A 14,024-nucleotide genomic window follows, 5' to 3' on the forward strand; every position below is an offset into this window, starting at 1 on the left:
CCCGCCCCCTCCTGGCGTCGCCTCCCATCTCCTCTCAACCCCCTCCGTCCCGCTCTGCCTGGCAACCGATGACGCGGCCGCCATTCTGACCAATCACAGCCGTTATTTCAGGAGCGGGCGGGCCAGGCCGGGATTGCCGGGGATTCCCGCGCGCGCGTTCCGGGAAGCGGCGGCGGCTGCCGGGAAGGGACCGGGGCGGCACCGGGAGCGCACCGGGAGAGCGACACGGTCCGGACCGGGACACGCTGCGAGCGGCACCGGCACCCGCACGGAGCCCGGGACTGCCCGGAACCACCCGGAACCGCCGGCGGGGAGAACCGGGAGCGAGCGGGAGCCAGCGGGACAGACCGAGACCCACCGGACGCAGCAGAACCCCCCGGTCCCCGTGTCGCCGATGCTGTCACCCCCCATTCGCCGGCTCCTGGCCCTGCTGGGCCCCGAGCGCGGCCGATGGACGCTGGTGGGGGGGCTGATGTCGGCCTCGGCTCTCGGTACGGGAGGACCCCGACCGGGGGGGCCGGGACCCCTTTGAGGGGATTTGGGATCCGATTTGGGATGTTTGGACCCCTTTGAGGGGCTTTGGGATCTGATTTGGGGGGTTTGGAGAAGGCAGGACCACCTTGAGGGGCTTTGGGATCCGATTTAGAGGGTTTGGATCCCTTTGAGGGGCTTTGGGATCCGATTTGGGGGGTTTGGACCCCTTTGAGGGCATTTGGGATCCGATTTAGAGGGTTTGGATCCCTTTGAGGGGCTTTGGGATCCCGTTTGTGGGTTTGGAGAAGGCAGGACCCCCTTTGAGGGGCTTTGGGATCCGACTTGGGGAGTTTGGATCCCTTTGAGGGGCTTTGGGATCTCATTTGGGGGGTTTGGACATAACAGGACCCCCTTGAGGGGATTTGGGATCCGATTTAGAGGGTTTGAATCCCTTTGAGGGGCTTTGGGATCCCATTTGTGGGTTTGGACATGGCAGGACCCCCTTGAGGGGATTTGGGATCCGATTTGGGGGGTTTGGATCCCTTTGACGGGCTTTGGGATCCCATTTGGAGGGTTTGGACATGGCAGGACCCCCTTGAGGGGCTTTGGGATCCAGTTTTGGGCTCAATCCGCAATTTTGAGAGTGGTCAGGATCTGATTTGAGGGGATTTGGGATCCTTTGGACATAACAGGACCCCTTTGAGGGGCTTTGGGGTTTTATTTGGAGGCTTTTTGGGCATAACTGGGATGGGACAGGAGGCAATGGGCGGTTTCCAAGGCAAATTTGAGGGTCAGGACCCAAATTAGAGATTTTGAGCACCCGGTTTGGAGAATCAGGATCCGATTTTGGGGCCGATCACACAATTTTGGGAGCGGTCAGGATCCAATTTGAGGGGATTTTGGGTCTGATTTAGAGGGTTTGGATATAACAGGACCCCTTGAGAGGTTTTGGGATCCAATTTGGACATGGCAGGACCCCTTGGAGAGGTTTTGGAATCCGTTTTGGAGGCTTTGGCCATAACTGGGGGTTCCAGGACCCAGTTTGGGGGGGTTGCAAGGCCAGTTTGAGGTTTCAGGACCCAATTTGGGGGATTTGGATCTGATTGGAGCGAGGTCAGGACCCAATTTGAGAGGTCAGGACCCAATTTGAGGGGTCAGGACCCAATTTGTGGGTCAGGACCCAATTTAGAGATTTTGAGCACCCGGTTTGGAGAATCAGGATCCAGTTTTGGGGCCGATCACACAGTTTTGGAGTGGTCAGGATCGATTTGAGGAGATTTGGGGTCTGATTTGGAGGGTTTGGAGATGGCAGGACCCCCTTGAGAGGTTTTGGGATCCAATTTGGACATGGCAGGACCCCTTGGAGAGGTTTTGGAATCCGTTTTGGAGGCTTTGGCCATAACTGGGGGTTCCAGGACCCAGTTTGGGGGGGTTGCAAGGCCAGTTTGAGGTTTCAGGACCCAATTTGGGGGATTTGGATCTGATTGGAGCGAGGTCAGGACCCAATTTGAGAGGTCAGGACCCAATTTGAGGGGTCAGGACCCAATTTGTGGGTCAGGACCCAATTTAGAGATTTTGAGCACCCGGTTTGGAGAATCAGGATCCAGTTTTGGGGCCGATCACACAGTTTTGGAGTGGTCAGGATCGATTTGAGGAGATTTGGGGTCTGATTTGGAGGGTTTGGAGATGGCAGGACCCCCTTGAGGGGCTTTGGGATCCAATTTAAAGGGTTTGGACATAACTGGGGGTTCCAGGACCCAGTTTGGGGGGGTTGCAAGGCCAATCTGAGGGGTCAGGACCCAATTTGAGGGTCAGGACCCAGTTTGAGGGTCAGGACCCAATTTAGAGATTTTGAGCACCCAGTTTGGTGAATCAGGATCCGATTTTGGGGCCGATCACACAATTTTGGGAGTGGTCAGGATCGATTTGAGGGTCAGGACCCAATTCAGAGGTTTTGAGCACCCAGTTTGGTGAATCAGGATCCAATTTTGGGGCCGATCACACAATTTGGGAGCGGTCAGGATGCCATTTGCAGCTCTCTGCCCCCAGTTCGGGGGTCCCCGCCGTGACCCCGCCGTGTCCCCGCAGGTGAGGTGGCCGCCCCCTACTTCACGGGCCGTGTCACCGACCGGGTGGCACCGGAGGAGGAGCCGGCGGCCGCCGTGTGGCCCCTGGTGCTGGTGGGGCTCGCCAGGTGGGTGAAACCAACAGGGCAGGGCGTTTTTCTCTTTTTCACGCTTTTATTAAATGTGAATAAACAGGGAAATAAACAGGGCAGGAGGTTTTATCTCCTTTTAATGCCTTTATTAAACGTGATCACTGAAATAAACAGGGCAGGAGGTTTTATCTCCTTTTTAATGCCTTTATTAAATGTGATCAGTGAAATAAGGCAGGGCATTTTTCTCTTTTTAATGCCTTTATTAAATGTGATCAGTGAAATAAACAGGGCAGGGGTTTTATCTCCTTTAAGTGCCTTTATTAAATGTGATCAGTGAAATAAACAGGGCAGGAGGTTTTATCTCCTTTTTAATGCCTTTATTAAATGTCATCACTGAAATAGAGCAGGGCATTTTTCTCCTTTTAATGCTTTTATTAAATGTGATCACTGAAATAGGGCAGGGACCTTTTCTCCTTTAACTGCCTTTATTAAAAGTGATCAGTGAAATAAACACGGCAGGGGTTTTTTCTCTTTTTAATGCCTTTATTAAATGTTATCAGTGAAATAAACAGGGCAGGGGATTTTATCTCCTTTCAATGCTTTTATTAAACGTGATCACTGAAATAAACAGGGCAGGGCATTTTTCTCTTTTTAATGCTTTTATTAAATGTGAATAAACAGGGAAATAAACAGGGCAGGAGACTTTATCTCCTTTAAATGCCTTTATTAAACGTGATCACTGAAACAGGGCAGGGACTTTTTCTCCTTTTAATGCCTTTATTAAACGTGATCAGTGAAATAAACAGGGCAGGAGGTTTTATCTCCTTTTAAATGCCTTTATTAAATGTGATCACTGAAATAGAGCAGGGCATTTTTCTCCTTTCAATGACTTTATTAAACGTGATCAGTGAAATAAACAGGGCAGGGCATTTTTCTCCTTTTAATGCCTTTATTAAAAGTGATCACTGAAATAGTGCAGGGCATTTTTCTCCTTTTAATGCTTTTATTAAATGTGATCACTGAAATAGGGCAGGGACCTTTTCTCCTTTAACTGCCTTTATTAAAAGTGATCAGTGAAATAAACAGGGCAGGGGATTTTTCTCTTTTTAATGCCTTTATTGAATGTGATCACTGAAATAAACAGGGCAGGAGGTTTTATCTCCTTTTTAATGCTTTTATTAAATGTGATCAGTGAAATAGAGCAGGGCATTTTTCTCCTTTTAATGCCCTTACTAAAAGTGGTCACTGAAATAAACAGGGCAGGGCGTTTTTCTCTTTTTAATGCTTTTATTAAATGTGAATAAACAGGGAAATAAACAGGGCAGGGGTTTTATCTCCTTTAAATGCCTTTATTAAACGTGATCACTGAAACAGGGCAGGGACTTTTTCTCCTTTTTAATGCCTTTATTAAATGTCATCACTGAAATAGAGCAGGGCATTTTTCTCTTTTTAATGCCTTTATTAAACGTAATCAGTGAAATAGGGCAGGGCGTTTTTCTCCTTTCAATGCCTTTATTAAATGTGATCAGTGAAATAAACAGGGCAGGGGTTTTATCTCCTTTAAATGCCTTTATTAAATGTGATCACTGAAATAAACAGGGCAGGGTGTTTTTCTCTTTTTAATGCCTTTATTAAAAGTGATCACTGAAATAGCGCAGGGCATTTTTCTCCTTTTAATGCTTTTATTAAATGTGATCACTGAAATAGGGCAGGGACCTTTTCTCCTTTAACTGCCTTTATTAAAAGTGATCAGTGAAATAAACACGGCAGGGGTTTTTTCTCTTTTTAATGCCTTTATTAAATGTTATCAGTGAAATAAACAGGGCAGGGGATTTTATCTCCTTTCAATGCTTTTATTAAACGTGATCACTGAAATAAACAGGGCAGGGCATTTTTCTTTTTTTAATGCTTTTATTAAATGTGAATAAACAGGGAAATAAACAGGGCAGGAGACTTTATCTCCTTTAAATGCCTTTATTAAACGTGATCACTGAAACAGGGCAGGGACTTTTTCTCCTTTCAATGACTTTATTAAACGTGATCAGTGAAATAAACAGGGCAGGAGGTTTTATCTCCTTTTAAATGCCTTTATTAAATGTGATCACTGAAATAGAGCAGGGGTTTTATCTCCTTTTAATGCCTTTATTAAATGTGAATAAACAGGGAAATAAACAGGGCAGGAGGTTTTTCTCTTTTTAATGCTTTTATTAAATGTGATCAGTGAAATAAACAGGGCAGGGCATTTTTCTCTTTTTAATGCCTTTATTAAACGTGATCACTGAAATAGCGCAGGGCATTTTTCTCTTTTTAATGCCTTTATTAAAAGTGATCAGTGAAATAAACAGGGCAGGAGGTTTTTCTCTTTTTAATGCTTTTATTAAACGTGATCAGTGAAATAAACAGGGCAGGAGGTTTTTCTCTTTTTAATGCCTTTATTAAATGTGATCAGTGAAATAAACAGGGCAGGGGTTTTTTCTCTTTTTAATGCCTTTATTAAATGTGATCAGTGAAATAAACAGGGCAGGGCATTTTTCTCTTTTTAATGTTTTTATTAAATGTGATCAGTGAAATAGAGCAGGGGATTTTTCTCTTTTTAATGCCTTTATTAAATGTGATCAGTGAAATAAACAGGGCAGGGCATTTTTCTCTTTTTAATGCCTTTATTAAATGTGATCAGTGAAATAAACAGGGCAGGGCATTTTTCTCTTTTTAATGCCTTTATTAAATGTGATCAGTGAAATAAACAGGGCAGGGGTTTTTTCTCTTTTTAATGCCTTTATTAAACGTGATCACTGAAATAAACAGGGCAGGGCATTTTTCTCTTTTTAATGCTTTTATTAAAAGTGATCACTGAAATAAACAGGGCAGGGCATTTTTCTCTTTTTAATGTTTTTATTAAATGTGATCAGTGAAATAGAGCAGGGGATTTTTCTCTTTTTAATGCCTTTATTAAATGTGATCAGTGAAATAAACAGGGCAGGGCATTTTTCTCTTTTTAATGCCTTTATTAAACGTGATCAGTGAAATAAACAGGGCAGGGACTTTTTCTCCTTTTAATGCCTTTATTAAATGTGATCACTGAAATAAACAGGGCAGGAGACTTTTTCTCCTTTTAATGCTTCTATTAAAGCATTTTTATTTTATTATTTTATTTTATTTTATTTTATTTTATTAAAGCACTTTTATTATTTATCTGCTGCTGTGGGACGCAGCAGGTGCACCTGGGATTGGCCTCGTGTGGTTGTTCCTAATTAATGGCCAATCCCAGACTCCCTGTGCGAGCCACAAACCTTTGTTATCATTCTTTGCTATTCCTTGTGATGAAATCCTTTTCCTCTGTTCTTTTAGTACAGTTTTAACGTGATATATATCATAAAATAACAGATCAAGCCGTCTGAATTACGGAGTCAGATTTTCCTCCTTTCCTTCAACATAAGACCCCTGTGAACACCGTCAAGGTTCTGAAACCCTTTTTTTTGCCCCCCAAAAAAATTGTCAGATTTTTGATTTCTAACCCCGCTGCCCCCTCTGTCCATCCATCCCCGCAGTGCCATCGCCCAGCTGGGCTGTGGCACCCACGGGACGTTGCCAGATAAACTTTCTGTGGCTTGGAGAGCTGTTCAGACAAGCACTAATACACAGGCCATTCTTCTTTATTTTATTTTATTTTATTTTATTTTATTTTATTTTATTTTATTTTATTTTATTTTATTTTATTTTATTTTATTTTATTTTATTTTATGTTATTTTATTTTATTTTAATTTATGTTATTTTATTTTATTTTATTTTATTTTATGTTATTTTATTTTATGTTATTTTATTTTATTTTATTTTATTTTATTTTATTTTATTTTATTTTATTTCATTTTATGTTATTTTATTTTATTTTATTTTATTTTATGTTATTTTATTTTATTTTATTTTATTTTATTTTATTTTATTTTATGATATTTTATTTTATTTTATTTTATTTTATGTTATTTTATTTTATTTTATTTATTTTATTTTATTTCGTTACTTTTCTGTTTTTCACATGATTTTTCTCCTCATCTGTCTCATGGCTGCTGCTTTAGCTCTGCTCACAGTTCTGCTGTCTCTGGGGCCTGCCTCTTTTTCCCCAAAACCTTCCAATTTTGTGGATTCCCCTTTTTCCCCCCCCAAAAAAAAAAATTGGCAGATTTTTTTTGTTTATAACAAGAGCGGCGCGTTCGCACCCCGTGTTGACAACTTTTGGGTTTTTTTCCTCCAGACATCTCTGTGATCTCTCAATTCTCTATTGGCTCGTTGTTTTTGGGCTCTTTTTGCCCAGACATCTCCCTGATCTCTCAATTCTGCGTTGGCTCGTTGTTTTTGGGCTCTTTTTGTGTCCAGACATCTCTCTGATCTCTCAATTCTGCGTTGGCTCGTTGTTTTTGGGCTCTTTTCCTCCAGACATCTCCCTGATCTCTCAATTCTCTGTTGGCTCGTTGTTTTTGGGCTCTTTTTGCCCAGACATCTCTGTGATCTCTCAATTCTGCGTTGGCTCGTTGTTTTTGGGCTCTTTTTGTGTCCAGACATCTCTCTGATCTCTCAATTCTGCGTTGGCTCGTTGTTTTTGGGCTCTTTTTGCCCAGACATCTCTCTGATCTCTCAATTCTGCGTTGGCTCGTTGTTTTTGGGCTCTTTTCCCCCAGACATCTCTCTGATCTCTCAATTCTGCGTTGGCTCGTTGTTTTTGGGCTCTTTTTGTGTCCAGACATCTCTCTGATCTCTCAATTCTGCGTTGGCTCGTTGTTTTTGGGCTCTTTTCCTCCAGACATCTCTCTGATCTCTCAATTCTCTGTTGGCTCGTTGTTTTTGGGCTCTTTTTGTCCAGACATCTCTCTGATCTCTCAATTCTGCGTTGGCTCGTTGTTTTTGGGCTCTTTTCCTCCAGACATCTCTCTGATTGTTCAGTTCTTCGTTGGCTCGTTGTTTTTGGGCTCTTTTCCTCCAGACATCTCTCTGATCTCTCAATTCTGCGTTGGCTCGTTGTTTTGGGCTCTTTTTGTGTCCAGACATCTCTCTGATCTCTCAATTCTGCGTTGGCTCGTTGTTTTTGGGCTCTTTTTGTGTCCAGACATCTCTCTGATCTCTCAATTCTGCGTTGGCTCGTTGTTTTTGGGCTCTTTTCCTCCAGACATCTCTCTGATCTCTCAATTCTGCGTTGGCTCGTTGTTTTTGGCTCTTTTTGTGTCCAGACATCTCTCTGATCTCTCAATTCTGCGTTGGCTCGTTGTTTTTGGGCTCTTTTCCTCCAGACATCTCCCTGATCTCTCAATTCTCTATTGGCTCGTTGTTTTTGGGCTCTTTTTGTGTCCAGACATCTCTCTGATCTCTCAATTCTGCGTTGGCTCGTTGTTTTTGGGCTCTTTTCCTCCAGACATCTCTCTGATCTCTCAATTCTGCGTTGGCTCGTTGTTTTTGGGCTCTTTTCCTCCAGACATCTCCCTGATCTCTCAATTCTCTGTTGGCTCGTTGTTTTTGGGCTCTTCTCGCTGAGTTTGGTGGCGTTGCTTCCCACGGCACGCCGGCCTCGAGGTTGTTTTGCACTTTCTCCGATGCCACCCCCTGCCACGTCCCCCGTGTCCCCTCCTGTCACTTTGTGGGGAGAAGAAACCATGCCCTTAGCGCCAGGCAGGGCCGCGCTGACACAAAGGGAGCGTTTGGCAAAAAACCAGCGGTGACGACAACAGCAAACCCATGGTGACGATATCAAACCGATGGTGACAATCACAAACCGATGATGACGATATCAAACCGGTGATGACGATATCAAACCGACAATGACGATAGCAAACCGGTGATGACGATATCAAACCGATGGTGACGATATCAAACCGATGGTGACGATAGCAAACCGATGGTGACGATATCAAACCGATGGTGACGATATCAAACCGATGGTGACGATATCAAACCGGTGGTGACGATAGCAAACCAATGATGACGATATCAAACCGATAGTGACGATATCAAACCGGTGGTGACGATATCAAACCGATGGTGACGATAGCAAACCGATGGTGACGATATCAAACCGATAGTGACGATATCAAACCGATGGTGACGATATCAAACCGATGATGACGATATCAAACCGATAGTGACGATATCAAACCGGTGGTGACGATAGCAAACCAATGATGACGATAGCAAACCGATGATGACGATATCAAACCAATGATGACGATATCAAACTGGTGGTGACGATATCAAACCGATGGTGACGATATCAAACCGATGGTGACGATATCAAACCGGTGGTGACGATATCAAACCGATGATGACGATAGCAAACCGATAGTGACGATATCAAACCGATGGTGACGATATCAAACCGATGGTGACGATATCAAACCGGTGGTGACGATATCAAACCGATGGTGAAAATAGCAAACCGATGGTGACGATATCAAACCGATGGTGACGATATCAAACCGATGGTGACGATATCAAACCGATGGTGACGATAGCAAACCGATAGTGACGATATCAAACCGATGGTGACGATATCAAACCAATGATGAGGATATCAAACCGATAGTGACGATATCAAACCGATGATGACGATATCAAACCGATAGTGACGATATCAAACCGATGATGACGATATCAAACCGATAGTGACGATATCAAACCAGTGGTGACGATATCAAACCGATGGTGACGATAGCAAACCGATAGTGACGATATCAAACCGATGGTGACGATATCAAACCAATGATGACGATATCAAACCGATAGTGACGATATCAAACCGATGATGACGATATCAAACCGATGGTGACGATATCAAACCGATGGTGACGATATCAAACCGATGATGACGATAGCAAACCAATGATGACGATATCAAACCGATGACGACAATAGCAAACCGATGACGACAATAGCAAACTGATGATGACGATATCAAACCAATGATGACGATATCAAACCGATTATGACAATCGCAAACCGATGACGACAGTCGCAAACCGTTAGAACTTTACTTTAGCGGTAACTGGTTTAACTGGATTTGCAACTCTTTTTTTTTTTTTTGTTTCCCCCAAAATAACTGTTGTGTTTTTTCGTTTCTACCCCCTCTCTCTGTCTGTCTGTCTGTCCGTCCGTCCGCCCGTCCCCGCAGCGCGCTGTCGGAGCTGGCCTGCGACTCCTCGGCGGCGCTGGCGCTGTCGCGGGCGCGGGCGCGGCTGCAGCGCGGCGCGGTGTCGGCGGTGCTGCGCGGGGCCGTGCCCGGCGCGGGCGGCGCCCTGGGGGACACGGCGGGCGCTGGTGGCGGCGCGGCTGACCGGGGACGCGGAGGCGGCGCACGCGGCGCTGGCGGACGCGCTGGTGCCGGCGCTGTGGGCGGTGACGCGGGCGGCGGCGCTGCTGGCCGCGGTGGCCTGGCTGTCCCCGGCGCTGGGGCTGCTGACGGCGCTGGCGCTGCCGCTGCTCCTGCTGCTGCCGCGCGCCGTGGCCCGGGTGCAGCAGGTAAGGACGCCGTCCGTGTCGCCGCGGGCACCCCTGGGTCACCTCCGTGTCACCTCTGTGTCACCTGTGTCACCTGTGTCACCTCTGTGCCACCTCTGTGTCACCGGTGTCTCCTGTGTCACCTCTGTGTCCCCTCTGTGTCACCATTGTCACCTCTGTGTTCTCATTGTCACCTCTGTGTCACCTCCGTGTCACCGGTGTCACCTGTGTGTCGCTATTGTCACCTGTGTCACCTGTGTCACCTCTCTGTCACCTCCGTGTCACCTCGGTGTCACCGGTGTCACCTGTGTCACCTGTGTCACCGTTGTCACCTCTGTGTTCTCATTGTCACCTCCGTGTCACCTCTGTGTCACCTCTGTGTCACCGGTGTCACCTGTGTCACCTCTGTGTCCCCTCTGTGTCACCATTGTCACCTCTGTGTTCTCATTGTCACCTCTGTGTCACCTCCGTGTCACCGGTGTCACCTGTGTGTCGCCATTGTCACCTGTGTCACCTGTGTCACCTCTCTGTCACCTCCGTGTCACCTCGGTGTCACCGGTGTCACCTGTGTCACCTGTGTCACCGTTGTCACCTCTGTGTTCTCATTGTCACCTCCGTGTCACCTCTGTGTCACCTCTGTGTCACCATTGTCACCTCTGTGTTCTCATTGTCACCTCCGTGTCACCGGTGTCACCTGTGTGTCACCATTGTCACCTGTGTCACCTGTGTCACCTCTCTGTCACCTCTGTGTCACCTCTGTGTCACCATTGTCACCAGTGTCACCAGTGTCACCTCCCTATCCTCAATGTCACCTCTTGTCACCTCTGTGTCACCTCTGTGTCACCTCCGTGTCACCGGTGTCACCTGTGTCACCATTGTCACCTCTGTGTGCTCATTGTCACCTCTGTGTCACCACTGTCACTTCCCTGTCACCTCTGTGTCACCAGTGTCACCTCTATGTCACTATTGTCACCTCCCTGTCCCCATTGTCACCGTCTTGTCCCCATTGTCACCTCCTCATCCCCATTGTCACCTCTTTGTCCCAGGTGTCACCTCCCTGTCACCTCCCTGTCCCCATTGTCCCCTCCCTGTCCCCATTGTCCCCTCCCTGTCCCCATTGTCTCCTCCCTGTCCCCATTGTCACTCCCTGTGCCCATTGTCACCCTTCTGTCCCCATTGTCACCTCCCTGTGCCCATTGTCCCCTCCCTGTCCCCATTGTCACCTCCCTGTGCCCATTGTCCCTCCCTGTCCCCATTGTCCCCATTGTCCCCTCCCTGTGCCCATTGTCACCTCCCTGTCCCCATTGTCCCCTCCCTGTGCCCATTGTCCCCTCCCTGTCCCCATTGTCACCTCCCTGTCACCTCCCTGTCCCCATTGTCCCCTCCCTGTCCCCATGGTGACCCCGAGGTGGCTCCCTGTCCCATGCCACCTCATGTCCTCCCATCCTTGTGGTGCCCCCACGGTGACCCCGTGTCCCCAGTGTGACCCCGTGTCCCCAGTGTGACCCCGTGTCCCCAGTGTCCCCAGTGTGTCCCCAGTGTCACCCAGTGTGACCCCTTGTCCCCAGTGTCCCCCAGTGTGACCCTTTGTCCCACTGTCCCCAGTGACCCCAGTGTGACCCATTGTTCCCTGTGTCCCCAGTGTGACCCCTTGTCCCCATCGTCCCCAGTGTGTCCCGTTGTCCCCAGCGTGACCCCGGTGTGTCCCCATTGTCCCCTGTGTCCCCCGTGTCCCCAGCGTGACCCCGGTGTGTCCCCATTGTCCCCCGTGTCCCCCATTGTCCCCAGCGTGACCCCGGTGTGTCCCCATTGTCCCCAGCGTGACCGCGGTGTGTCCCCGTGTCCCCCATTGTCCCCCGTGTCCCCAGCGTGACCCCGTGTCCCCAGTGTCCCCCGTGTCCCCGTGTCCCCAGCGTGACCCCGGTGTGTCCCCCGTGTCCCCATTGTCCCCAGTGTCCCCAGTGTCCCCAGCGTGACCCCGTGTCCCCAGTGTCCCCCGTGTCCCCATTGTCCCCAGCGTGACCGCGGTGTGTCCCCCGTGTCCCCAGCGTGACCGCGGTGTGTCCCCCGTGTCCCCAGCGTGACCGCGGTGTGTCCCCATTGTCCCCCGTGTCCCCAGCGTGACCGCGGTGTGTCCCCGTGTCCCCAGGAGCTGGCGCGGCGGGTGCGCGCGGCCCAGGCCGGCACCACGGCGGTGGCCCTGGAGGCGCTGGGGGCCATGGGCACGGTGCGGGCCTTCGGGCACGAGGCCGGTGCCACCGAGCGCGTGCGGCACCACCTGGCGCGGGGACACCGGCTGGAGCAGCGGGAGGCGCTGGCCTACGCGGCCGGGCTCTGGGCCACCGGGGTATGGGGACACTGGGGACAATGGGAACAATGGGGACACTGGGGACACTGGGGACAATGGAGACAATGGGGACACGGGGGAAAATGGGGACACTGGGGACAATGGGGACACGGGGACAATGGGGACATGGGGACACTGGGGACACTGGGGAAAATGGGGACACTGGGGGCACGGGGACACTGGGGACACTGGGGACATGGGGATAATGGGGACACTGGGGGCAATGGAGACAATGGGGACAATGGGGACACGGGGACACTGGGGACACGGGGATGGTGGCACGGGGACACCGGCTGGAGCAGCGGGAGGCGCTGGCCTACGCGGCCGGGCTCTGGGCCACCGGGGTATGGGGACACTGGGGACAATGGGAACACTGGGGACACTGGGGACACCGGGACATTGGGACACGGGGACAATGGGGACATGGGGACAATGGGGACATTGGGGAAAATGGGGACACGGGGGACATTGGGGACAATGGGGACAATGGGGATAATGGGGACAATGGGGACATGGGGAAAATGGGGACACTGGGGGCAATGGGGACACTGGGGGCAATGGGGACATGGGGACATTGGGGACAATGGGGACACTGGGGACAATGGGGACATGGGGACACTGGGGACATTGGGGACACTGGGGACATTGGGGACATGGGGACACTGGGGACACAGGGATGGTGGCACGGGGACAGCGGCTGGAGCAGCGGGAGGCGCTGGCCTACGCGGCCGGGCTCTGGGCCACCGGGGTATGGGGACATGGGGACAATGGGGACAATGGGGACATGGGGACACTGGGGACACTGGGGAAAATGGGGACACTGGGGGCACGGGGACACTGGGGACATGGGGACACTGGGGACACTGGGGACATGGGATAATGGGGGCAATGGGGACACTGGGGGCAATGGGGACATGGGGACACTAGGGACACGGGGACACTGGGGACAATGGGGACATGGGGACATTGGGGACAATGGGGACACTGGGATGGTGGCATGGGGACACCGGCTGGAGCAGCGGGAGGCGCTGGCCTACGCGGCCGGGCTCTGGGCCACCGGGGTATGGGGACACTGGGGACAATGGGGACACTGGGGACATGGGGACACTGGGACACTGGGGACAATGGGGAAAATGGGGACAATGGGGACACTGGGGACATTGGGGACACGGGGATGGTGGCACAGGGACACCGGCTGGAGCAGCGGGAGGCGCTGGCCTACGCGGCCGGGCTCTGGGCCACCGGGGTATGGGGACATGGGGACAATGGGGGACAATGGGGAAAATGGGGACACTGGGGAAAATGGGGACACTGGGGCACGGGGACACTGGGGACATGGGGACACTGGGGACACTGGGGACATGGGGATAATGGGGGCAATGGGGACACTGGGGGCAATGGGGACATGGGGACATTGGGGACATGGGGACACTGGGGACACGGGGACACTGGGGACAATGGGGACATGGGGACATTGGGGACACTGGGGACACGGGGATGGTGGCACGGGGACACCGGCTGGAGCAGCGGGAGGCGCTGGCCTACGCGGCCGGGCTCTGGGCCACCGG

General features: G+C 50.2%; 1 protein-coding gene across 1 annotated transcript in view; it reads left to right on the forward strand.

The window, feature by feature from the left end:
- Window positions 1-162: 162 nt before the first annotated feature.
- The window catches only part of LOC134433084 (antigen peptide transporter 1-like), a 28,400-nt gene continuing 14,538 nt past the window's right edge, over window positions 163-14,024 (forward strand). Inside the window, 6 exon segments of the mRNA XM_063181976.1 lie at window positions 163-491; window positions 2,563-2,668; window positions 9,784-9,916; window positions 9,918-10,130; window positions 11,848-11,907; window positions 12,259-12,456. Of these exon segments, the coding sequence (XP_063038046.1) occupies window positions 395-491; window positions 2,563-2,668; window positions 9,784-9,916; window positions 9,918-10,130; window positions 11,848-11,907; window positions 12,259-12,456 (807 nt within the window). The 5' untranslated portion in view covers window positions 163-394.

The sequence above is a fragment of the Melospiza melodia genome, unplaced genomic scaffold (assembly GCF_035770615.1).
Source record: "Melospiza melodia melodia isolate bMelMel2 unplaced genomic scaffold, bMelMel2.pri scaffold_114, whole genome shotgun sequence".
In the NCBI taxonomy this organism is placed as follows: Eukaryota; Metazoa; Chordata; class Aves; order Passeriformes; family Passerellidae; genus Melospiza; species Melospiza melodia.